The 27,967-nt window shown below is 36.1% G+C and overlaps 1 protein-coding gene across 1 annotated transcript; it reads left to right on the top strand.

Annotated features, from left to right (window-relative positions):
* Window positions 1–613: 613 nt before the first annotated feature.
* On the top strand, window positions 614–27,916 carry LOC6648497 (PDF receptor). Its single transcript, XM_002071863.4, has 9 exons — window positions 614–663; window positions 22,698–23,154; window positions 23,300–23,410; window positions 25,372–25,523; window positions 25,584–25,847; window positions 25,908–26,204; window positions 26,275–26,538; window positions 26,843–27,018; window positions 27,109–27,916. The coding sequence occupies exons 2-9, from the start codon at window positions 22,800–22,802 to the stop codon at window positions 27,479–27,481; spliced, it is 1,992 nt and encodes a 663-aa protein (XP_002071899.4). The 5' UTR covers window positions 614–663; window positions 22,698–22,799; the 3' UTR covers window positions 27,482–27,916.
* Window positions 27,917–27,967: the final 51 nt, after the last annotated feature.

Here is a 27,967-nt window from a genome sequence, read left to right on the forward strand (position 1 = left end):
GTAAAAATGGCACTCACTAATACAAAGACAAAGCTCTTGCCATTGCACTAACTGCACTCAACCCACTCTCTCACACACACACACACCCACCCACAAACACACAGATGTATGTCATAGGCTCACACTACAAAACAGTTGGCCTGTCTGTTCGTCACTTTTCGGTTCGCGCGGTTCGTTTCGGTTGCCTTCGTTGTCGTGTCCGGCAAGCAGGATAAGTTGCTCAGATGCTAAAGATTCTGTCATAACGGCTTCGGCATTCGTGACGCGCGCCTCGCACAACGCTTCAGCAGCAGCAGCAAAAAAAACAAAAAAAAAATACTCACACACAAACAAATTTAAATTAAAAAAAAGCATAAACTCAAAAATTAAAATATATTTTTAGATTTCATTTACGAAAAATAAAGACTTATTTTTTGTTGCTCTTTTTTTTTGTCGTTCGTAAACTTTTTGAAAATCGTGTTAACTAACAGTCATGTTATGGCTTTTGTATGTTAAACGCAAGACTAGAAAAGTGAAATAGATTTATTGAAAAGTAACGGTAAAGACGTGCTAAAAAAATAACCGCAAAACATACAACACACACACAAACAAATCAAAGGAGCCAAAAAATTTAAATCTCAAAATCGAAATTTTATATTCATTTCCTCTTTACTTCGCCAGAAGGTAAGTCCTAGAGGGTAAAACAAATGACAATTTTTAAATTAATTTCTTTTAATTTAATCAGAACTTTTCAAGAGAGAAATTTTCAAATATGATGGATTTTTAATCAATTAATCACATGAGTAAAATTTGCATATTTTCTCAAATTTTAAATCCAAACAAAAAAGTTCTAAATTTCATTGGGAATTGTTGATATTTGTCTCAACAAACTGTAATAGAATGTGGAACAAAATTACAAAAAAAAAAAGAGAATAAACAAAAACTAGAAATTTTGCAATTTGAAATACCGTGGGGCAAATTTCTGTTTCTTTCTGTTTCTTTCAGAAGATTTTCGATTTCTTGATTAAAGAATTTACAAATGGTTTTCTCTCTTTTGAGTCCTTTTTCCATTTTCATCTTTAAAAAGATTTTGTCGATAGTTTTTTTTAAAAGAGTTGATGATTCATTTCATTTCTGTTTCTTTCCGAAGATTTTCGATTTCTTGATTAAAGAATTTACAAATGGTTTTCTCTCTTTTGAGTCCTTTTTCCATTTTCATCTTTAAAAAGATTTTGTCGATAGTTTTTTTTAAAAGACTATATGAATAATTTTCGAATTGATATTGAATATATATATTAGCTTCATGTTTGATCAATGTTCGGTAGTTTAAAAGAAAATAAATCATTAAAATCCGAATTAATTTTCTTTTTATTTTATGTATTTTATTTTATTTTATTCAATTTTAATTGATAATGATATAGCTTCATGTTAGATATAAAATTTACATATTTAAAGAAATATCTTTTTCCAATAGTTTTATTTTAGTTTTTTGTTTTAAGTTTTTAATATCATTTCCAATTGTGAATGGCAAATATTTGGAAGACTCTTTGACAATATGAAAGATTTGTTTTTTTTTTAGATGGATTTTATATGGCGGAAAACGATGTCTGTGTGTGTAAGGAGGAAAAACTTCTTCATATTGACAAAAGTTGTAACAATGATAAAATGTGAGAATGTGTGGAATGCCGGTTCTCTTCTACCCCCAAAGTTAAAGAAAGAAAGGCAGCATTTGGCATTTTGTATTTATATTTCGAGGGGCTTTGTGTAAAGGGTGTGTGTGTGTGTGTGTGTGTGTGTACTGTGTGTGTGTGTGTGCTGTGAGCTCGTTAGCATTGTCCAAGTGCTAAGCTTTCAAGTGTTTTTTGTGTGACAACTGAACTGACTTTCTAATGAACTGTATGCTGCAGTCAGCTGAGTCTCTGTCAACCGCTTTCCCCCCCCTATCTGCACTGGTTTCCTCCCCTCCTCCCTCTGCCCACCCCCGCTAACCGTCATACTCATTATCAGAGATATGGGCAACACCATCTCTGTGGCTACCTTCAAAACGTTGGTGTAATCAAATTTTGCCACTTGCGGTAAGAATATTGGACTAGCGGACAGAAGAGGGCTGAATGGCTGAAAATTTGTCAAATGTAATGAGCATGAAATGAGTTCTCACTTTTAGAAGGATAGAACGGAGTGAATGGCAAACACACAAGCGTGCAAACACACACACACACACACACACACACACACATCACTTAAACATTTTTCTCTGTTGTTAAGGAGGAAGAGACTTTTACTTTCCACTTCCTTGTTGTGAAGTGCTTTTCCCTTTTCATTTCTGACTTCCTGTTTGATGCAGTATGTGTGTGTGTGTGTGTGTGTGTGTGTGTGTGTGTATACTGTAAATGTGTCAAATGTGTCAGTTAGAAATAGGACCTAAAAGACGCGTAACTATGACCAAGAAGCTTTCATTTTGCCCCACCCGCTTATCAAATTTAAATGCGGATGCATTCGTTTGGCTTGGCTTTTCCTTTTCAGCCAACTCAATATAGAAATTATATTTAACCGCAACACGGCGTATACGTTATGTGCAAATATTTCATTTAATGTTATTGTTTATCAGCTGCTGCTTGCGGGTGTGTCTAAACAAAACGAGGCCCCCGGTTAAGTCATAAACAAAGCCCAGACAAAATCCACACCAGAATTTTCGATCTTTCTGCTTGGAATGTATTTTTTTTTTTTTTTTTTTTTCGTTTTTCTCCGTCTTCTTTTGGCTAAAATTAAATGAAATACAACAAATACTTGTTACACCAAATAATATTGAGTGGTTTTTGGAAATAGTTTTGTACACAATTCTGATTGATACATAGGTTTTTTTTGGTCGAACTCTGGTATCTTCCAGGTTGCATTTCCCTTTTTCACTAAGGCCAATTAAATTACTTGAAAATGGCTTAAGAAAATTGAAGATTCATTCAAACGAACTTTTTTACTAAGCGCTAACTGGCCTTACTTAAAAATGGCTTCAAAAAATCCAAGAGTTATTTAAAACGAATTGTGTTTAAAGCTTTTTCACTGAAAAATTACTTAAAAATGGCTGAAGAAAATTCAAGAATTATTCAAAATGAATTCTGTTTAAAATTTGATTATTTTCGATCGAAGTGAACTGCATTCTCACCAAGAAATGGCCAAAAAATCTTAGTTTACAAGATCACGAAAGCCAACACCGGTTTTAAAGATTAATTCAAGTAAAAGTGATTGAAAATGTATACAAATTGTATTCAATAAACAAACAAAAAATAAACTATTAAAACATTGCAATTAAACATTTGCCAAAGAGTTAAAGTCATAGAGGAAACAAAGATAATTCATTCTATTGACCTTAATGTGATCTAGACATTGAGACATTGACATGACAGGGGCATACAATATTTCAATACTCACACACACATATACATACATATGTTCAATGTGAGGGACAGAAACACATTGTGGAGGGGTGTGGGGGGAAAGTCAATCGAAAGCCAAATCGAACAAGCCGACATGCAAAGGGTAAGCAAATTGTTGCTGCTAGTAATATGTACTTTTCTTTTTTTTTTTTTTGCTCTTCTATTTTTGTTGAAACAATAAATCAATTAAATGCTTCTGTTGAAATTTATTTGCTTATATTGTTTTTTCTGCCTTCGATGTTATGTTTCTTTTTTTATTATGTTTTTATTGCTGAACCAAACTTTATTGACGTCAGTTATAAAATGTTTGTTTGAAAGGATTATTGATCAATTATGGAACGGGGAAAGGCAGAAGATGAAGAAGAGTTGGGGATTGGGAAATGCATAAAATGTATAAAGTTTGCCATGAAATTGCATATGATACTTGAATGTTTGCGAGATGTGGAATAAAAGTTTCTTGTCTCGCTTTTTTCACTCTTAACTCATTTCCATTGAGTTACTGAAGTTGACATGTGTGTGTGAGGTGTGTCTGTGTGTGGGTGTGTAAGGTACGGCTTGCCCATATTTTTTTCTATCCCGGTAGACCTTAAAACTACATCACCTTCTCTCTATGTGAAGCAGTTTTGATCTGATCAGATGATCTTTACAATCCAACAAATTTACAAACTGGTTAAAAACTAAAACTTTGGTTTGCCGGCTCAAAAAGTATGATCTAGTAGATGATCTTGGTAAACTAAAATCGGGCAAACAAACGGGTCTGATATCAATCACAAAGGTCGCCCTAGCCCTTTGGTCCACTATATATGTATGAAAAAGCAAGCAACGTGAGTGAGAAGCAAAAACTTATGCATTTTTTATCGCAGGATGGAGGGAGATACGTCAACACACAGGAAACACGACAAAACACAACACATCAGACATACGGAACGGAAGCAGGAGAAAACGGAAACGGAAACAGTCATGGAAACATCAACAATTATTTTGGTTATTGATACAAAAAGAAAAAGTGCATATATTTCATAAAGAAATTATGTATCACATTGAAAAAGATAGTCAGATAGTTACAAGATTAAATGGATTTTTCTCACTCGGTCTCTTTACAAAAAGATGTCAAACTGGCATCTATATATCTGTCCTTCGCTTTCTCTGTCTCTCTCTCTCTTTATATACATATATATATATCGTTTTTTGTTGTGGCGTGCTTAACTAAATCGGCTTAGCTGACAAACGAACACACACACACATGAGTGCCCCAAACACACACACACCTACAAGTACATATATAGCAATTTTATGGGCGTGGCTATTTTAGACAGATGGGAAGAGGGCGCCTCTTAAATTATTTGCGCATTTGTGCGATTTAAAAGCGATATTCAACGCCAACCGCGTTATGTAGTGAAGGCTCAGTCAAATAGATGCAGCTCAAGTGCACTTTGAGAAAAAGCTACACTAGACTACAATGTTGTAATTTAGAATTGCGGTAACTTGATCCATTAACCAGACGAAGACCGAGAAGATACATATGTATATAGATCATCAAATTCACTTGTTAACGCTTTAACCATTACATTACTTTAGGCCCATTTAAAGAATTCTGATCACAATCATACTATAAAGTCTTGACCTTTGACAACTGTCACACCTTTAACTGTGACCTAAACGGAGCTTTTCATTGCTTCTTCTGTTATCAGAATATCTTTATCTTCCAAGGAGGATCCATCATACAAAAACTTCCTACTTTTACCCAAGAGAATTTTCGTACAAAGTGAAAAAGAACTTGGTAAAGATTCGTTTTCAAATATTCAAATTATAGGTGATGTTTTTAGATCCTTTTTCTATGCTAGTAGAAATTTCTTCGAGTGCAAAAATCAAAGTATGTTGGTTATTTGACAGTGTTTCGTCTTTGGTCTTTATGCCATATTTATTTTCATGTTTTATTTTTTCGCTTCCATTTTTTTGTGTGATTTCATTATTGATTTTTACTGCACATACCCACACATACATATACAAGCGCAAGCACACACACACACCCACACACACACACGATGCCGCCAAAGCGCAATGTAACATTAATGTAGCATACTTTTTTGGGCGGCCAAACTGCAACAGCATCTGCTGCCTGAGGCTAACAACAATAGAGAAGAGCAAGATTCTTGCACAATATCAGCGACCCACATACATACATATACATATATGACATTGCCATAGTTATATCCATGTTTGTATGTGGTTGGATGTTGGGTGGTTGTTTGAGCTGCCCGCCCCTCAAAAAGAAGATGAGCTTACGAATTTCTGCTTATCTCACTTGCTTTGTGCCATGTTTGTTTGTGTATGTGTGTGTGTTGTTGTTTCCTTGCATGGGATCCATCCTAGTGCCAACTAATCATGTCATTAGGCCAACTGATGGCCCGCCATGACAAATATACTTGGATTTATAATCTAATCAACACACTCACAAGGCAAGCCTTGGACTGCTCCTCTCCACTTGGCACTCCTCCTCTCTTGCATTGTCCCCTTGCTCAGAGCCCTTAATATACAGACAAATGTACATACATATGTATGCACATGTCACATATCCTTGTACATAATTGGTTATCGCAGAGCTACGCTTCTATTGCGACAAATGATGGCAAATGTCACTTGAAAGTTATTTTCCACTTTGAATTTGTAATGAATACAAAATGAAAAGCAACAGCAGAACTAAGCTCTAAAATGGGGACAAGCAAAAAAAAACAGAAAGTGAAACACAGACAGGAACTGCATTACCTTTTTTAACTCAACTGAGTGAGAGTGACAGAGAGAGAGTGAGAGAGAGAGCTTGCATACCTTTATCAGACTGAAAGTAAATTTTTTTACATAACTCCATCAAAGGATTATATTTTACCAATGAAATTAGTTTAGAAATTTCTACAACAAATATGAAATTTTAACAATTTTTGTAATAAACAAAAACAAAACTTAAAAGCTTAAACAAAGTCATTTATATTGAATATTGAAACTTCCTGCTGAGTTTCCTTTGTGAGAATGCAAAACTCATTGAATGAATTGTGAAACGTCATTTGAATCTTTCCACAAAAAAATTGCTACACCAACTCTCAAATGTGTGTGAAAGAGACAAAGACCAGTTAAAGTGTTTGGCTAACCTTGAAATTCATTTTTAGTTTTTTTTTTTTTTTTTATTCGACTTTGGAGAACTTTTAAAACTATTTTCATGCCATGTTATATACGATTATATTTAAGTTATTTGCTTCTATTTTCATATTGAGTGCAATGCAACAGCAAGTTATCGATATTGATTGATAATCAGGCATCAAGTGAGCCAACTTGATGCTACTTTTTGAGGTAAGCTCTTGGATGAAATGTCTCCGTCTCCGTTTCCGTTCCTGTGGTTGTGGCTTCCATCTCCGTTCCCATATTTTACTCTGTCAGTCAATTGGCAATTCCAATTTCAATTTTCAAGTGCTGAGGCAAAAAATTGTTTTCAACTTACAGCAAAAAAAAAAAAAAAACTTGCCTCTGCGAATTCGGAATGGAATGGAGCGGAATAACCACATACCGGTCAGAATGTGGGTGGAAAGCAAGCAAAGTGTAATGGCCGAATGCTTCAGAGCGGGAGAGAGAAAAAAAAAAAGTTTTTAATTATTATTTTTCGTTTTGCATTTTTGTGTGTTTTTTTATTTGACGCTGCCAATGTTGCGTATACGCCGCATAGGCCCAACCAACTGACCAACAAATGACCTCGCCTCAATCTTTTGTCCTTGTGCTTGTGCAATGATTCAGATCTGGTTCATGTTGGCTCTTTTTTTTTCTCTCTTGTTTTTTTCTTCCGTTTGCCTCAGCATTTAACATTCGTCCCATGCTGGACTCATTCTTTACATTTGCCCTCCATCCATCCATCCATCCATCCATCCAGCCAGCCAGCCAGCCATTCACCTAACTAGCTCTCCTAGAACACCCACCGCTCCCACTGCCCACTGCTCTAACCTTGCCCACGGTTTTGGCTTTATTAATAATAGAAAAATGCCAGCTTTTTACTGTGGGCCAACATAGCTAGTGGATGCTTGCTTGTTAGCCTTCTTGCCTGTTGGTTGTGGGCATGGTCTGGCATGCATTTAATTAACTTTTAGTAACAACAAGAACAGTAACAAAAAAAAAAAAAAAACACACACACACACACAGGATTTGTTAATAGAATTTTTGTCGCTAGAATTGCATTAATTTTAAATTAATTTGCATTATACCCTAACAAAAGGGGAATTATGCATTATGAAAGCCCATCAAATGTTTGGCAAACAAACCCCCAAAATATATAAAAAGAGAAGCTAAATGGGTACAGCAATATTTGATATATTTTCCGTTGGCCGTAAGAAAAGAAAAAAAAAATATAGTAAACTTATATTAATAATGTTAACTACATATAAACAAATAACTTTCAATATATTTAAATAAGCTAAAATGTTGTATCCCAAAACAAGAAACTAAAGCTTTATGTCTGTCTTTATTGACTGAAAACTAAACTTTTCTCTAGAAGGTGTAGCTAAAGACTTTCTTTTCTTCAATTATCAAAGAAAGGCCAATGGAAAATACCAATGACCATACACATTTAAATATTTTCCATTACGTCTTCTTAATGGTTTGATTATTAGTAAAAGTAATTGACTTGACGAAATACATACAAAAAACGAAACAAAAAAATAAGCCTCTAGAAAAGCAATATTTCAAGTCTCATTTGACAAGAAAATATCTTGCCTTGCCAAGAATGTTTTATGAATGTTGACTTTTTCTCCCCGTTCTGTGTTCTCTAACTTCTTTCAGCACAATTTGTATAATGGGAAAAACTATTTGAACGAAACGATTTAATGTAATTTCATTAATTAGTCAGCTCACTGCGCACACGTGTGTTCCCCGCTTCAAGAGGATTCCCTATTATTTCACCTGAATGCCTGACAGCCATTCATTTGGTCTCTTTATTCTGGAGCACATTTGAGACTAGCTTTTTGTTTTTTTTTCTTACTTAATTTGTTTTTTAATAATTTAAATGATAATTTCACTTAAAAATTCATAATTGTGATAGTTTTTTAATAGTTATTATTTAAGTTGTGACTCTGGAGGGTTGGCCTGGCTGGCAATGTCGCATAAACTTTATTACCACAAAATAGAACCGAAAAAGAGCATGAAACAAGAAACTGCAGTAGCTGCAGTGTGGTGTAGCTGGTTTGGGGTGGGTTGGCGGTGGGGTGGCGGTGACGGAGGGAGTTTGACTATATGGGTTAAAGGACAAATTAATTTTCTTGCGAAAATGAAATGTGAGCGGCACTCAACTGAGTTGCTGTTAAGCCGCTAATTTCACTTAAGTCGTCGCAAAATTTGCATATGAACAGAGGCAACCAGTGACCAACAAATTTTCTCATAACTAATTCTCTTTATAGGCGAAACTAAGGCAAAGACTTGGCCAATATCATCAAAGTTTTAGAGACCCTTTCCCAATTTCCAATCAAAAATTATTAAAACAATACAAAATAAGCTTGACTTATTTTAATGTGGATTAAAGACTGTCAATATTATGGAAAAGTTCAGGAATCAATGTTTATTCTTAAGAGAAAGAAATTAAAGGGTTTTTTTTTTTTGATTTCATGAAAATTTAGGAATCTATCTCTATTTTTTTAACTTTTTTTAACAGTATTAGGCCACACAAAAATGCACTGTATCTAGTCTAAAAACCACACCAACGTGGCGAATACTATTGATACTGACTGTAGTCATTGATTTTGCTTCTAAAATAATGAATAAATTTAAATGTTTAGATAATATTTTGCAAAATCTGAAAAAGTTCCAAGTAGCTACTCTTCTTTTTCCATAAAAAAAATTGTTAATAATTTTCTAAATGAAAATTTGATAATCAAATACAGAGAATACTTAGTTAGTTTACTATATATGTAAGTAGACAGTCTTTCTTTATGCTTTATTAAATAGCTCTTACTTTTGTCACACCCACACCCATGAAGATCAAGGTCGCATACAAACGCCTACACCTACACATATCGACAGAGAGAGAGAGAGAAAAAACTTATCTAGCGCTACTTTTTTGCCAGCGGCTGGCTGGCTCATTTATAAGTAGAACAAGTGATGCATATGACCCATTCCCCCATTCATAGTCACCTAGTAGACCCCTTCGCCTCTCAGTCCCAATGTCAGATGCAACTGCTTCATATGTAAATCTCCTTCTCTCTTGCACTCTCTTGGTCTTTGTTTCTCATTTTGCTCTCTTTCCTTCCTTTCTCTCACTCACTGGGCTTTCGTCTTCTACGCCTACCGCTAGCATGTAGAACATTTTTAAGTATGTGCAAACACTCACAAACATGGCCACAGAGCATCGTGTACACATATGTATATACACGCACACACACACACACACACACACACACCTACATATGTATATGTAGATGCCTCAGATGCTGTCTCTGGGCGCTACAGCTGTTGGGCCTGCTTTGCTCTGCTCTGCTCTGCTTTACTGATTAACGTACATAACGGCATACCACATAAATTCTTCCCTTCCCTTTTTGCCTTAAACAATGCGGCACAGTTTGTTTTTTTTCTAATTTTGTTTTCTTCTTCCTCTTTTGGGTGGTAGGGAAAGGGAGGCAGTGCGGGATTTTTGTGGTCAGAAAACTTTATTCACACGGTGAAGCCAAAAACATAATGCAAAGTTTCTCCATATACAATATGTATGGAAAATTCAGAAATTTGTTTCAAAAAACAGTTGAAAAATTTATTTTGTACTTTAGTTTACACAAAGGACCAAAACGAAAAAAAAAAAGTGCCAGAGAGAGAGAGAGCGAGAGAGAAAGAGAGAGTTCTATTATATGTGTTTAACTTGCATGAGTTGCTGGAGATGATGTCAAATATGAGTCAAAGAAACGCTTATCCCTTCAGTTTGGCCCCAGGCAAGCTGGATCCTCGATTTTCTTTACTGAAATCTTAGCCTACAATTGTTGTTAGCCAGCTTCTTCTAAGAGTTACAGTTTTAAGTCATTGCTTAAAGTAGCTATTTGCTTTTTGGTGGAGGGAACACACAAAATGCCTAAAGCGGAAGATCACATATTAAAAATGATGGCAACTTTGTTATACTTTAAGTCTATGCTATAGACTGGAAGAGTGATAATTGTTTTCAACAAATTTAAAACTTTTTCTATGCCTTATAGCTTAAAAATGTTCTATAAACAATGTTTAGCTCAATAATTGATGTTTAGCTTATGTATACATAGAACGTTTCAAAATTTTGATACCTTGAACTGCCCATTTAGTTGTCGTAGATTCGCCTATATAAAATCATCACCTTAACAACAACATAACTTTCTGAAAGCTAAGAAATGTTTGTTTATTTAGCCAAGAAATGTTTATTCATTACAACAAAAAGTCAAAAAGCGGCATAATTAACTAACAATTGTTTATATGAAGGAGTTTAAGCTTAAGCTTAAAGAATTTTGTATGCCATTTAGAAAACATAGAAATATAGTCAAACGCTTAAATAAGTCATACGATAATCGTTTCATATATGGATAAATATATGTAAATAAACACATCAATTATTATAACTGATTATATGCTGTAATTCATCTCTCAAACAATGTAATTTCAGTTTCAATTTCTTTGATAACCAATCGATAATTAATTTGGTCACATTGTAATCTAATTGTCTATTTGCCGCAGCCCCTCATCGTCTTGGAGAAATTGTCTGGTTGGGTATACAATTTCATTGCTTAATATGATGTAATTCCTTTGGTGGTGTTTTCTTTACTCTTATAGCTGTGTTTTCGTCCCAAAAAAAATGGTTGACTTGTTGCTGGTCTCAACCACAAATGAACAACAAATTCCAGCTCTCTTTGCACTTTTCATTCAGGCAGAGTATACAAAATTCGGTATAGATGAAGTAGTTTCCGTTAAACAATGAACAGCAAAGTAAACGCGTCGCATTCTATGCTTGCTGGCTTTGTGTTTTTTTGCTGGATTTGTATTTGCTAGCCGGAACAATGCAACAGTTTTTGGCCCCAAACAAAGAATAGGCGGGCCCTCTGCTTTCAGTCCAGTACAAGCATAATAATACATAATAATAATAATAAGAATAATGAGTATAAGAATACGATGAAAACAAAAAAAAAAAAAAGAGAAAAGAAAGAAGGCAACAAGAACAATAAAAAGCAGTCCAACTGCCCCTCAGCCTCCTCCCCTAACCACTCAGCGTTGGCGTCGTTGGTTACACTGTTGCCTCTTGGCGTTGTCTGATTTTCATTCTTTATTTTTTTTGTTTTGGTATACCCCGTCAAAAATTGGCGTAAAGAGCATATAAGCCGCATTAAAATTCATTTCTAAAGGGAAGCAAGGTATTTTCTTATATCAATCGATTGAGTCGAAGAGCTGAATAGTTTAATGAGTTATCGATTAATTCATAAACAACACTGCTTGATGATCTTTTTCAATATATGGTTTCTTTTTTCGTGATATTTGTGATTTTATGTCTGAAATGATGATTCCTTGTATTAAGAAATTCTTGAACTCTGATTTAATATGGTTTAATATAAACTGTTGAGACATTAGGGTAACAAGTGGTCGTTTGTTTTTTTTTTTTTCCTTTTTTAGTGTTTTTGTTTTTCGGGGGCGTCTTTTGTCCTCTTGGACCCATGCAAAATTGCATGGCGCAGCACTAAAACAAAAACAAAACCTCAAAATGGGAATTAGAGAACGTTACTTCATGCCCCTAAAACCTGCCCAAGCAGCATTTCTCTCTCTCTCTCTCTCTCTCTCTTTCCCTCTTTCTCCCACCGTGCTTAGTCCGAGCACTTATGACCCAATCCGGGCTAGCGTTTTCATTGTTTTGGCAAAGCTGCGAGACAAAAGTGAAAATCACCATTTCCCTGATTAGCCAAGTTGAAGTTGATGTTAACTTTGGTATTTAACAGACTTTGGCATTAACTTTAATCCATAAGTTTGTTAGTAAAATCACAATCGATCATTCGAAACCATCCATTCCTTGGCTAAAGAATTCATTTTCTTCTTCGCCATTACATAATTTTTACATCATTACATAGCTTTTAAAAAAAAGAATTTTTATTCTAAGCTGACTCTAGTTTAAAATTGTATAAGCAGTTATTTAGCCTGAATTGATTAAAAACTTATGTAGGTATTTCGGACTGTTTGGTTTGCCATGACCCTCATTCGCTTTGTGTTGCCACTTTTTTTTGCTCTTTCTCTCGCTCGCTCGCTCTCTCTCTCTCTCGCTCTCTTTGTGTGGCTATTGTTTGCTATTTTGTTTGCCTCGTACCGCCAGTTTCCTGTTTTACGGTTTTAGCCAAGCCAACAACAACGGAGCTAAAGCTCTCTAATTGTCAATGCAGGCTGCCTCTGCACATCTATCTGTCTCTGTTTTTGTTTATTCATTAAAATTTACATGTAGCTCATTAGGTGAATGTCCCCCATCTAACTAACTCGGTCTCTCTCTCTCTCTTTCTGTCTCTGTCTCTCTGGTCGACAATCGCCGCCATTCGACTGACTCTTAATTAGTTAGAGAACAGCTGCATCATCTAGTCGGACATTGTATATCATATCCTTGGGTATCCTTTGCTTCCGCTTCGATTGTTGTTTGCGTCTTGCATAAATTGCAATTTAATCAACAGCAAACAATTTATGGCCCGCACAATTACATATTATAATTATTATTATTATTACCCACCCACACTGACACCCACACACACACACACACATCTACAACATACCACGTAATGCCGTATGCCGCATACCACATGTCGTATGATTAATATGCTTGTAAAATTTATTACGCATATCCGCAAAAACAAAAACCCCACCACAAAACGATGCGGGGCCATGGTAATAATTGAATTCCACCATTATATAATCGAATAATACATCAAATTGTCACAAATGGCAATAGAAAAGAGCATTTTAAATTAAACTCCAAGCGAATTTATGCATAATAATGTATGGGAATAAACAATTGACTTGGCAATTTTCATTGCAAATCAACCAACCAAACCATTTATTACCCTTTGGGGCATATCGTTTAGTCTTTTTATATTCTCTTCATACACAAAAAAAAAAAAAGAAGCAAGTATAACTAACCCCGCGGCCTACCAACTGAATCGTTTTGGTCGAGTGATTGGCAGTTAGATAGTTAGTATTAGTAGTTTATGCACTTTTTCAATTTAAAATACATGGATGTGAATGTGTAGGGTATAAAGGTTCGAATGGCTGGATTATTTCAGCCATTTCAGAATTATATAGGGATTCACTTTTTATGTTAGTCTTGGCAGTCTTCGGAAAATGGTTTTTGGTATAGCAAACTTTGTAATTTTTCACCCATGATATATGCATAATTGTTATATAATTCTTATAACGCAAGAAATGTAAAATAGGCCATTAACAACAACACACAAACATATTCGCCCCCACATCCAAACATATGTATAAAGAAAGCCGCAAAAAAGTATGCTATGCTTTTCTGGCCTGCACTTAACCAACTCAAAGGGAAAGGCAAAGGCGTAGGTAAAAGCAAAGACGATGGCGTGGTGTGGAAAGGCTATGGCACTTAGTGCATGCCACTTTCAGCTGCATATATGTATTTCTGCATAAATCCAACAGAGAGAGGAATAGAGAAAGTCGAAGAGAGAGAGAGAGAGGGAGAGGATAGTGGACACAGTAAGTCCATTTGAAATAAAAAAGTTTCTTTTTACTGAAATAGTTAGTTATTAACGAACAATTAATCAACACCCATTTGACTTAATCCGACAGCTGCTGCATGGCAATGTAACTATTTGACATACTGACAAACTGACTGACTGGCACACATATTATGCCAGAGTCAACATTCTCTGACACAGAGTTAAGCCCATTGATGTGTAATCCGGATTTCATTACAATTTTACATCATGGCAATCCTCCGCTGTCTGTTTGGTTTGGTTTGGTTTGGTTTGGTTTGGCGGTTACCCGTTGCCCGTTGCCCAATGCCGTTGCACATTTTGACAGCGCGCTGTCAGTGTTCGGTTTACTTCGGCTTAAAGAAAGAAACACAGAAACAAAGGTAAACATTGCCCTACCCCAAAAGCCACACAGACACACCCTCCCTCTCTCATGCCAACAAACAAGCAGAGATAATAACAAGCTGTCGGGAATTGCAACGAGTGGTGGGTAATGTGAAAGTACTTTAAATAAGGACAGTCCAAACGAACCACAGGAAGTTCAATCAACACGGTGGATATCCATAGGAAGAGAATCTACAAATTTCCTTTATTTTTCATCCTTATTTTATTGACTCATAATAGGCTTTATTCAACAGAATTCAATAAAAATTCATTTGATTTTATTTTTACTGTGAAGCCCAATAAATTGTTTGATTTTTTAAATGCATTTATTATTATTAATATTATATCCAAAAAGCATAAAAAATCACGACAAAAACCATAAATTTCCATACAGAATGAAAACTATTCATGAATACGATTCTCTCGACCATCTGTGACTTTTTATGAATCACACTAAAGCTTTATGATGAATTTTAATATCAAATTTCGATTGCTTATCTATTTAAGTATAACTTTAAAAGGGAATTTTTCTAAATAGCCTTCAGAGAGCATACTCTCGGATCGAACCGCAATATCATTTACCTGGATCTAAAAAACTAATCTGCTGAGACAGATATAATATAAATTATTCTCTTTGATATTTTTCAAAATAGTTGTAAACATTTTAAAATAACTACTACAAAATGGATGAAGGATACAAATATTGACTCGAATTCGACATTCGAATACTTCCTGTAAGGTACCGGAAAAAGCATTATTTTCCTTACCACCTGAAACAAGAAACTCTACAAACGTTGCCAACTCCGCTTCGTTTCAATTCGAAACCTTTTTGTTGCTTCTGGTCTTACTTAAACTTTGGGCCATTAACGTTTTATGGTGATTGCTGCTCATCCTTCTGGCATATTCATTCTTCTCATGCTGCTGCTGTTTTTTACTTTTCTGTATTGTACTGCACGTCAACTGCATTGATTGAATTCATACGGGCAGACACCTTGCCTCTCTCTCTCTTTCTTTGTTTCTTTCTCTTTCTTTCGTCCATACAGTTTGACAGCCATTGGCATTGGCATTAATGCAAGGCAGCTCCATGAAACGCTTTGTTCCATATACAAAATGCATTTCATTCGGCTTGTTGCAACTGTTAAGCAGGTGAAAGCTTTTCACTGAATTTCCATATGCAACTTGCCAGAACGGAAACCAAGCGCGCAAGAAGTATAAAAGAAATAAAAATTTAACAAATTACTCTTGTGCCTGCCATCAACATAAAATTCATTCGGAAATTCATGTGTGTAGTTGGCCATAAACGTCACAAAAAGACACAAAAAGTAAAACCGTTTACTGTACAACAACCATAAACATTCGCTATCGATCGACTTTCTAACCCTTAACTGGTTGAGCATCTGTCAACTGGACTGGACTGTCAAATTTGAAATATCCTGGCAGACGAATGGCTTAAATCTGATGGGAATGTTGCCCGAACTGAAACCTAATTCACACTAATTGAAGATTTCAAATACGAGACATAAACTTAGACAGTTCGGGTCAGTTGAGTGTATATTTGGCCACCTTTTGACGCACTCGAAGTCACAGAGGCTACCTAATCCATATTGATCAATGGCAAAACAAGGATTATCCATCTCATTTTGTACACTTACTGTAGCTACCAGGGCTTACTTTTTAACCTAAAGTGATTGAAAAGAGCAGTTTGTAGGCCGGCAACAGGTTCAACTTACAATTAAACATCGGTGAAACAAAAAAAAAAAAGATTTACTGGCCAATCAAATGTTAAAAATTTATTTCAACATGAATTCAGATTCAGAGAAAAATATTTAGAATCTGGATCTGGATATTGTGTATGTAATCTGTAAAAAGTTGCACATCTGAATGTTAATTTCTTCAAGAGATTTCTTCTAGTTTAACCCTTATTCTTTTATTTCATCGGGATTAATCTTTTATCTCTCTCTCTCTCTCTCTTAATTGAGACGCTAGTGAAAACAACTAGAAGCTTGAAGTTCTTCATCTAATGCTTTTCATGCAGTTGTAACCGTTTCTTGACTCGAAAGTAGTCATAGCAGCAAAGTATAACCAAATTATTCTATTTTAAAACTTTTGTATTGCAAAGGAAAAACTTTTCATTCCTTTGTACGTAAAAACAACCGTTTGATGTGGCTCAAGGAAAATATATGTTTTCATATTCATGCAAAACGTTTTGTTATTTGTTTTCAGAGTGTGTGTGTGTGTGTGTGTGTGTGTGTGGGTGTGAGTCTGTAAGTTGTTGCGTAAATCAATTGCAAAATCAAATTGCTGCAACAAAATTTTCTTCATCTTGTGTTATTGTTGCAGCTTCCTTTTCTTATTCTTCTACTTCTTGTTGCATATAACAAGCAGTAGAAAATGGGGGAGAATGGAGTTCAAATAGGGTCGGCGCTGTGGAGCTTTTTTGTCAAATCAGTTTTAGGGCTGCAGCAACCAACCCAATGGACCCAAAATGGCAGCCACATCTGTGCTGGTCTAAGGACTATTTGAATTTATTATGAAACTGGCAAACCCTCACCAATTCCTATTAACCTACCCACTTATACTCACCACCACTTAGCCATCAAGCCTTCAATCATTTATTTATTGACTTGTGTAACAAGACTTAACCTAACCTTTTCCAACATTTTGCACATTTCACCCTGTTGCTCGACTGCTTTTGTTGTGTAAGGCAATGGCAATTTCATTGTGTATGTGTGTGTGTTCGTGAATAGAGTCCTTATGCAAATGATACCTTTTCTTTTCGATGCCATTGGAATTGCTTCTGCTGTTGAGGTATTTATCCATATGATAAATTATACATAATTATGACAAATAAATCGGTATTTGCCTCGGCTTCATTTTCATTTCATTGTGTTTTGCCAAAATGGAGTAATTTGAGTAACAGACAGGAAAATTTACTTTATATACACAATTATCTAACCCAAAAGTCGAACAATAACAATTTAATAATGACCAATAAACGCAGGAAATGATGTGAAACGAAATGAGAGTCAGTAGTTCAGTAGCCGACAATCAGCCATACGAAACGAAAAGTATTTGGGCAATTTGCCAGCAGAAAAAATAATAACGAAAAACCAAAGAGGCAACGAAAAATCTCAGCCATAGATCAATTCTGGTTGCCTGTTCGTTGTCAAGGTTCTTTTCACCCTGACTTGCCTTTCATTCTTTCTCTCTCTCTCTCTCTCTCCATTTCTCTCTGTCTAGTTTACTAAGAAGTCAAAAGTCAAACAATTATTTGTAACTGCTACTGCCACATTAAAGTGCAAATAATTGGAAATTTTAAATTCAAGCAATTCATTTACTGATGGGCAATAACTTAAATAAAATTAGAATTGGTTATAAGTGTTAAATTTTATTTTTATTCTTCGACAATATTACCATAGCTACAAACATGTGCGTTTCCCTTAACTTACACGACAAATGCCTCTCTGAGAAAATCGTGCAGATTTAGATTCTTTATTTTTTATTCAAATGCCGGAAATACAAATGGCAAAAAAAAAAAAACTGTGTAAAAGTAAAATGTACAGAAATGGTGCGATTTCAAAAAGCATAGCACACTTTTTTGGGCACGGGGCCTAAAAATTAAATATTTCTAAGACTCAACTTAAGCCTAGCCCAGCAGCAAGAAATGGTACAGCTCGACTAGCTAATGCTAATGCTACTTTTTTCTATCTCCGCATTAAGTATACGACAAGCGGTTTAACCATTATGAGTTTCAAACATTACACATACGACATGTTGTCCCTTTATTTCATTATGAATAACAGAACAGTCTTTAAATTTGTGCTCATTTTTCATGTCAACATGTCGATTTATTTTGTGCCCATTGAATTTTTATTTTATCTAAAGTATCGCTTAGCAGCTAACACTGCGTATACTTAATCAGTGATGTGATTTTTGGAGAATAACTAACAAATAAGCAAGTTGTCGACTGATCAACTGTTTTGCAATAAAGTGAAATGAATTTAAATTAAATATTTTCATGCCTATAACACGAACTTTGACTGACTTTTTTCTTTTTTTGGCACATTGTACGCCACAGTAAATAGAAGAACTTAGCAATTGGCATTGCCATTGCCATTGGCATTGACATTGACACTGACAGTGCAAATAGTTTTAGTCCTAGGCACGTAATGTTTCTCATTCTCATTCTCACTAAAACGTACCTATGGATGGATGCATGGCTGGATGGATTGGTTGTATTGATTTATAGACTGTCAATCTGACAAATTACATACACAATAAGCACACACACACACACACACACACACGGATCTAAACCCCGTACCCGGTTGGCAGTGAAAAGAAAATACTGAATACAACAAACTGTCAAAATCTGTTATACCCTAACTGTCAATAGACATTTCAATAAGCACATAGAAAAACATAAAATAACCAACGAAGCATGCCACTTTACAGCTCACCTCTTTTTTTTGTTGTTTTTCCCCTGTGTATTTTTTAGTTGGTTATTCAATTATCAGCATAAAAGTCCAACAGACCAAGACAATTATGATGATAATCATTATCATATCGTCATCATCCTCATCCAGAGACAAAAACAAACCAAGAATTTCCAAGAACTGTTAAGGGAAACCGAAACCGAGACCGAAACCGAAACTGAATTCGAATCCAAAACAAAACTGCCACCAAGATGAGGGAGTTAGGCAAACAGTAGCAGCAACAGCAGCAGAAGCAGCAGCAATGGCGGCAAAAGCAATTTCAATGCCAAATTGTATAAGCAGACAAGAGGCAAGCAGGCATAAGGTGAAGCAGGCAATAGCAATGGCAGTAGCTGTGTAGCAGCTCAGCCAAGCGGCAAATGTCCTGCGGTGACAAAAGCAAAAACCCTTGCCAACACTCCCCATCACCCATCGTACCCCCTTCGGTTCCCACATACACACATTCCTTTTTGTGGCTGCTTTAAGATTCCAGTTGAGGTGATGTAACTGCATCCAACATTCAACAGCAACTACAATCTTCTGCCTCTTCAATTACCTCAACTGCTTCTGCCATTGCCCTCAATGCCTGCCAATTGCTGCTTATTTAATGTGGTTGTATACAATTTTCTTTAGTTTTAAAGTACTCTGATGTTTATCCATTATATATGACCTGAGGAGATGTATATTTATATATATACTTACATATATGTATATTTCTGTTGAATCTAATTACACAAATTACTTGGGGATTGCATTCTTCTTGAAAGCAATCCTTTAAATTTATTTCTTAATTTATTGAGCACATAACTAGTTAGAGCTACATTTCTCTGGAGTATTCTCTGAAGTTCATTAGCAATATAATTTATGTGTTCATTCGATCTTTTCTTTTCATTAAGCCCAAAAGGCTTAAGATAGATCTGCTAAGACCTTTTTCGAAAGTTTTCGTGACTATTACTCATCCAAATCACTTGAACTAAAATTCCAAAAAAAAAAAAAAAAAAAAACTAATTGAGACCATAAACCAAAGTTGAATTTATCAGTTTATAAAAATTGAATTAGTTTCATGGTCCTTAACTTGTACAACTTTATTTAAAAGCATTTCAAAATCAGCAGCTCCATAGAGGCTTACGAAAAAAAAACCATCATCTGTTTAACCCACATTAAGAAAACTTTTCGCCAAAAAAAAAAAAAACTCATCAAAGAAGGAAGCGAAAAAAAAAATAAAAGCCTTTGTCAAATAGCGCGAAAAAGTTTTGCAGCAGCATCCCCTCTCCCCCATCTCTAGTTTGTGTCTTTGTTGGCCAACATTTGTAGGGAAAAGGGGGAGGGGAGGGGTGTGCATTATGCACATTTGCCCCAATGGAGCTCAAGAAAAGATCCCAAAAAAAAGAAATTTTTTATAAAAAAAAAATGCACAGCAATCACCACTAAAAAACAAAAAACATGCCCATAGACCCGAGTAACCAAAAGATTTTTCAATGGCTATACCGCATAGCTTAAATGCTCTTAGATACATGGAAAATGGCCAGGTAAGAGGAATATTAACTTTATCCCCGCTGGGCCGAAAAAAAGGAAAAAAGTGTGACTGCAGTTTCCGAGCTAAGCAAAAACAAAGAATAAATTCCTTGTCCTGGCTTGAGGAAAAGAAAATGGTATACCTCGAACTTATATTTATATACATGATGTTTACTTTAAATTAAGTTTTTACTAGGGATCCCTTTGGCATACTCTCTTGCACTCTCTCTCTCTCTCTCTCTTTCTGTCTCTGTCTCTGTCTCCATCTCTTACTGTCTCTCTCTCTTTTACGCTCTCACAATGTATATTTCTCTTGCATAAGCGGCAATTGCATCTGCATCTGTGCCAAGTGACCCAAATCATGGCTGCTGATTCTCTGATGATTTGACTTGTGGCGTAGTTTTCTGCTTTAGTCGTAGGATAATAAGGATGAAGGATTAGAGGTGGCTATGGTGAAACAGGGCGCTGGTGGGGGGAGGGGGGGAGCGGTATGCTTAATTACGACACGATTTCAAGTTGGGTACACTAATTGATAAGCAAAATTTTCTTCCTACTTACCCTGACACACTAATGATGATGACGCTGATTCTGATTCTCCTGATGATAATGATGATAATAATGATGATGAAGCATTTGGAATTGGATTTAAATTTTATTTGCATGCCTAATCAAAGTGAATAATGAATGGTTGTCCCTCTCGCTTCTTGTTACATACACATAAATGTCAAGCATTTACTTTGGCTACAAAGAATACCCTTACCTTAACCTTTCTCATTTTGTGCAATTCAACAAAACAACTTGCAGAATTGAAATTCTTATAAAAAAGTATATCATATTTGTATGCGAGTGTGTAGTACTCAAAGGTATTTTCGTTTTTCTTTTTTTTCGGACAAGGTGGGAGTCAGGAGGCAGAGACTTGGCCAGTTAGTTCAGTTATGCAAGCATATACATGCATAATGCATACCTGTCCAGATGCAAAAATGTAACAGCATGAATTTTGTTTGCCAGTCATATTAGTTGCAGTTGCATAAGCATCAAACGAAATTCCATACAAAATTCCCAATTTTGCTTAAGCATCCTTTTCCTCCTTAACAGAAGGAACAAAGCAAAAAAGTGTGGCTGCAATTTTTACATAATTGTATTAAAATAGATTTAGCTGAAAGGTAGGCAAAAGTTCTTTAACTTTATTATGATAAATTACACAAAATTGTTTGGCATTACCATGAAAAATAACCTTTTTTTTATTCATTTCAAACGCCATAAAGTAGGCAACACTTTATTCACATAATAATAGAACTTTTTTTTTTTAAGGGACTAGAAACGAGTTCAATATGCAAAGTAGAACAAATAAAACAAAACAAAACAAAAAAAAAAAAAACAATTAAGATTATGAGAAGGGATCAGACAGATAAGCCAGTACTAGAATTTTCATTAAATTGAAATTTGCCAAACACACAATCCACCAGCAAGCCACCCAATCATTCGCTAAGCCTCCTCTTCCTCCACCTCCACCTCCACCACCTCCGACACACCAACCAACCCATTTATCCCTTAGATAACCGCTCATTGCATTCTGGTCGAGACTTGGCCATTTGCCAGGGCAAACAAAAAAAAAAAAGCCAACTAGAATAGAACACAGAAAAACATAACAAAAAATAAAACATTCCGGCCAAATGATGATTGCATCCGCTGGAGATGGAATATATGTATGTATGTAGGATGATGCTGCAAGGGGGGGGGGGCTGAAAGGATGATCACACATTGTGGTGTATGATGTAATGCATATATATATGCATATATTTGTAACCCAATCATAAACGACTGATGTTCATCAGTTTATATAGAAAACAAATCATAAATCTAGGCGGGATAAAAGTTAAACTCACTGACAGCTAACAACAGACGGCGAAAGGCAAATAAGAACAAAGCATTCTTAGGCAAATCTCTGTCCTATTTATTTTCAAACAAATAGTCAGTCAGTCAGTCACTCTGTCATTCACTCTGTTTGTTTGCATGCACGATTTGTGTCTTTGTTTGACGAGTTTTCCATTACAACAAAATCCCGCATATCGACATTAATCGAAGATATGTAGGAATATTATTCAATATTTAATTTAATATTGAAATGATTCGCAATTGTAAAATAGTTTATAGATAGTTTCTGTTGAAAAAGGTTATTTATTTTTGATTGATTTTCTTTCCAGAAGATGCCATCTTGGATGGCATTATGAAACAACTGAAGAACACTAACAAGGATCTCTTTAGGAATACAAATTCATTTCATTTTTGACCACTGGCATAACTCAATGTCCATTGATATGAGTGAAAGTGCTGCTGCTGGCGATGCTCCTTCTCCTAATGGTATCGGGATTGATAGTGGAGACGATGATGGCGGTATTTCTGTTCCCTATTTATATGCACAAGCAACGACTGATGTGATACCAACGGAATTCGATGATCATTCGTATGCCTATTCCTCGCATGTCATTGAACGTGTCACTCATGTTGCCACAACATTCGAAGAGGCAGCTGCGTCGGCAGCAGCAGGAGCGACTGCATCAACTGGAGGCCAGCCAATGAATATTACTTTTGCCTCGGTGACGGCAACCAATTCGGCAAATTGCTCAATGCTTTTTGCCAATTACACGCCACCCCAGCCAGGTGAGTAATTGCCCACAATGTCGCTAAATTATGATAATGCTTGTCCAATGGCCAAATGCAACTTGCAAGCAATAATTTTTGCTAGTCTGATTCCTGTCTTTCGGGGTAAATAATTCACATTCAATTGTATATTTACAAATTGCAGGCATCTACTGCAATTGGACATGGGACTCGCTGCTCTGTTGGCCACCTACTCCAGCTGGCATGTTGGCTCGCATGAACTGTCCATCCGGTTATCATGGTGTCGATACGCGCAGTAAGTATCAATAAGTAACTAGAAGTGTATTAAGTCACGAAAAGTGTATTTGCTTATTTAACTGTGAGCCGGTTTACTAAACTAGTTGAGAATTACAACTTAAAAGGTTTATGAAACTGAGCCCCATCGTAAACGAAGTAAAACTTAAAACTGCAGCTACAAGACCTTACAGAGGCAGTTTTCCTATTATCGGCTTTCAAGATATCTTTCATTTCATACGACTGGCTCATCCTTCTCTTTGTTTACCTTATAATGTTTAATGTATTTGCTGAAATACATTTTTAACTTGATGGAAGTGGCATCAGAACTAGATAAAATTTAAGCAACTAAAGCGCAACCACAGCTTATTGCAGACTTCCCTCCAGGAATATTTAGGTCATTATGTTATCAGGTTCTAGAACTTGGACCCTTTGTACAGCTTTAATTTACATTTTCCCCTAGGACAACTTCACTACAGGTGAACGAAAATTGATAAGCCAATGTAAACTGCTTGCCTGCAGTTTTAACTGTGTTTATTTTGCATCGATGTGTTTACGCCAAGTTGGCCTTGTTTGTACCAAACATTATTGCTTCTCGACACCACTTGCCTGGCATAAGCCTGAGAGCTAAAAATATGTATATTATGGAGAAAACGTTGGCAAAAAGTCACGACAACGTCAACGCTTAGGTGAACTTCCTACAAATACATAAATACAAAAAAAAAAAAAGTCTTATTCAATTTCTAAGAATACGACAAATACAATCTTTCATCAAGGAGATATCTGCTGCTTCACCAGCCACTTGTATCTATCTTCGTCTGACAATGAGAAATCAAGGAAAGTGGGTGTTAAAACTATTAGAAGAATGAATTGCACTTGCTCTCAACTATAAATACTTGAGACTTAGTCTCCATAAGCAATCAAGTATGCAACCAAAAAAGCATGTCGGTCATGTGAACTAGCCAAGGCGTACACGCAATTGCGCACAAATTGAATCAAACTAGGACACATGGCTAAAGACATAGGGAGAAGAGAGGAGTAGAAGGATGGTGGTCTGGTGGACACTAAACAGCAGGTGTATGGCATAGTTTTCGCCAGAATCAACTGCTTAATTGTGGGGTTCTGAAAACAGAAACAAAATCACTTGACCCAAAACAGAATACAAAAACCACAAACGTGGCCGACGGGACTAACCGTTGCCCAGGACATACAACAACATTCCGACCAGACTAAGAACTAAGCCCGAATGAAAGCCTCTTCACCAATAAGTAAAGGGTTGGGAGGAGGAGGAGGAGAAGGCCGCTGTCACTGGGCTACCCATTAAATAGTAATATAGAATAGCCACAACATTACCCTGGCCCAGTTTTCTTTTTTTTTTTTTTCCACTGTGATAAGTAGGCAACTCACCGACAACTCTTCTCCCACCCACAACGCCCGCACAATTGGGTGTTAAAGTGTGCTCCTTTACCTGTTTGAGGCCACAATCAAACCGACACAAATAAAAATAGCAAAGAGCAAGAAAATCGTTCAGTTATAGTTGCCAATATATGTAACTGCATCCACATTCACATCGACATTGGGTTAAAGCAATTTGCTGGCAAATTGATGGCTTTGGTCTAAGTAGAAAATTAAGCCCTAATTGCATCATTGTGGCCCTAAACTGTCATGTCAAATGACGTATCAAGTCCTATTGGGGATCAAATGGGGGAATGCATTGCCATGGCCTTATCTTCAGGAAGTGAAAAGACACTGAGTAAAATTTATCTCTCACACAGTTTGATTTGACTACTTATGAAAAGTATGGCGAAACGTGAGATTACTATGATTAAACCAGTTGAGAATTACAAGTCGCAAGACATTAAGAGCTTTCTAACCTTGTTAACCTTTTTCAATAGTTAACGTTGTTCTTTTAAATGAATCAACGTCTAATTGCTTTTTTTGTTTCCAATATCTAATGTTTAAGTAAATTTTTGTGAATTCTAGAATTTGCCAATCGCAAATGCGAACTGGATGGTCATTGGGGTAGCCGTCCCAATCAGACTGAACCCAATCCAGCTGGTTGGACCGATTATGGTCCATGTTATAAGCCTGAAGTGATTCAGCTAATGCAGGAAATGGGCAGCAAGGATATTGATGTAAGTCAATAGTCCCATAAAAAGTATGCATTTTTGGCTTAAATTTGATTCGTTAAACAGGTTTACATTGAGATTGCACAACGGACACGTACCATGGAGACATTTGGCCTATGTCTATCGTTATTGGCATTGATTCTATCGCTAGTGATATTCCATGCGTTTCGTTCGTTACGCAATAATCGCACGAAAATCCATAAGAATCTATTTATAGCCATGGTCTTGCAAGTTCTAGTGCGTTTAACTTTATATTTCGATCAATTTCGTCGGGGTAGTAACAACAAAGAGGCGGCCACCAATACAAGTTTGGCGGTAATTGAAAATACGGTAAGTACAAAGCTATTGGTAATCATCTGAAATAACTACTAAGTCTTCTCATCATATTAGCCATATCTGTGTGAGGCTTCGTATGTGCTATTGGAATATGCTCGCACCGCCATGTTCATGTGGATGTTCATTGAGGGCCTCTACCTGCATAATATGGTCACTGTGGCTGTATTCCAAGGTAGCTTTCCTCTCAAATTCTTTTCCCTACTGGGCTGGGGTGTGCCCATACTAATGACCACTGTATGGGCACGTTGTACTATGATGTATATGGATACCACAGTTGGCGAATGTCTATGGAATTACAATCTAACGCCGTATTATTGGATATTGGAGGGACCACGTTTGGCTGTCATATTGGTAAGAGATTAATCCTCATCTCTCTCTCTCTATCTCTCGCTAATGTATCTCTCTCTCCCTATCTCGATAGCTTAATTTCTGCTTTTTGGTAAATATTATACGTGTATTGGTCATGAAGCTACGTCAATCACAGGCCAGCGATATTGAACAGACTCGAAAAGCGGTACGTGCCGCCATTGTACTCTTGCCCTTATTGGGCATTACGAATGTGCTGCAATTGATGCCGGCCCTTAAAACGGCGACCAATTTTGCCGTTTGGTCCTATGGTACACACTTCCTAACCTCATTTCAGGGTTTCTTCATAGCGCTCATCTACTGTTTTCTTAATGGCGAGGTGAGTTGAAAATGAAATAAAGCGAAAATTTTGTTTCGAATTCTTAAGAAATTCGTTGGATAGTTAAAATTGCATATAGACCTAAATCTATAATACAAGAAAAGTTCCATCCCCATTCGTTCTCACCCCACTCCTACAGGGGGAAATGCAATATTGATTCGAACACAAATTGAATTCGTTTCTTAATTGCTGACCTTTAGTACGAGTACATGTTATATATACATATATATCGTTTATATATTGACCCTTTAGCCCTAATAATAGATGGGTATAGGTTATAATTACATTCTTTTTCTATACATAGGTACGAGCTGTTTTACTCAAAAGCCTTGCCACCCAAATGTCTGTACGTGGCCATCCCGAATGGGTACCAAAACGAGCCTCCATGTATTCGGGTGCCTATAATACTGCACCCGATACCGATGCCGTTCAGACCCAGCCTCAAGGTGGACCCGATATATTACCCTCAACGGGCAAACGGTAAGAATTAACAAGACTTTATTTGATAGATACAATGTGTTCCTATGTCTTCCTTTCCTTTTTGTTTTTTTTTTTTTTTCTTTTTTGCAGCATTTCTCCACCCAATAAGAGACATACTAGTCGCAAGGCGAGCAGCGCCAGCATTGTTATTATCCATGAGCCACAACAACGTCAACGTCTCTTGCAGCGCAGCAGCACGATGAATATAAGTAATGCCAAAAATTTGACTAATCAAACGACCGATATAGATCCAGAGGCTCCAGGCGTATCGCCAACGGCGATGATGGACGCCAATGCGGCCACTCAACGCATTCATAGCAAGGAATCATCGGCAAGGACTAATTCAACACCCAATTGGATGATATTCGTCTTGTGCTTTCGCGGTCAAAAGGTACTTAGAGTACCGCCAGCGTCATCATCCGTACCACCCGAGTCAGTTGTATTTGAGTTGTCAAGGCAGTAGTAGAACAAAAAACTTAATGAAACCAAAAAAAAAAAAAATTAGTAGATGTAGCAAAAAATGTAGTTGACTCTTGTAGAATAAAACACAAAAAAAAATCACGTAGATTTGCATTTGCCCTCAGACCTAGACCCTAGACACCTCTAGTCTCATTTTTCTGTCTCTTTATCTCTCTCTCTATCACTCTCTCTCTCACAATTTCTGTCGCTCAAAAGTCCTGTAAACTATAACCTGCATTTGTATACCCTACTTTAATTGTAACTCATAACTGTAATATTAGCTACCTATAAAATTCATTCATTAATTCATAGAAATTTTACAAAATTATAGGATTGGATCAGAATTCGATTAGCTGCGGTCTTTCCAATTCTCTTCATCAAATTAAAATTCGAAAATTAAAGCCATTATATACTTTATATATCGCCCTATCTACCTATATACATACATATAATATAATTACTAAAAATAATGTTTCTTATTTAGTTATGA

Source organism: Drosophila willistoni (assembly GCF_018902025.1).
Source record: "Drosophila willistoni isolate 14030-0811.24 chromosome XL unlocalized genomic scaffold, UCI_dwil_1.1 Seg141, whole genome shotgun sequence".
NCBI lineage: Eukaryota > Metazoa > Arthropoda > Insecta > Diptera > Drosophilidae > Drosophila > Drosophila willistoni.

What these genes read in the sequence shown, in the direction of transcription:
- LOC6648497 (XM_002071863.4), top strand. Translation starts at nt 22,800, where the DNA reads ATGTCCATTGATATGAGTGAAAGTGCTGCTGCTGGCGATGCTCCTTCT. An exon ending in TGGCGGTAATTGAAAATACG is followed by an intron (nt 25,848 to 25,907) that starts GTAAGTACAAAG and finishes TCATCATATTAG; the next exon opens with CCATATCTGTGTGAGGCTTC. An exon ending in CACGTTTGGCTGTCATATTG is followed by an intron (nt 26,205 to 26,274) that starts GTAAGAGATTAA and finishes CTATCTCGATAG; the next exon opens with CTTAATTTCTGCTTTTTGGT.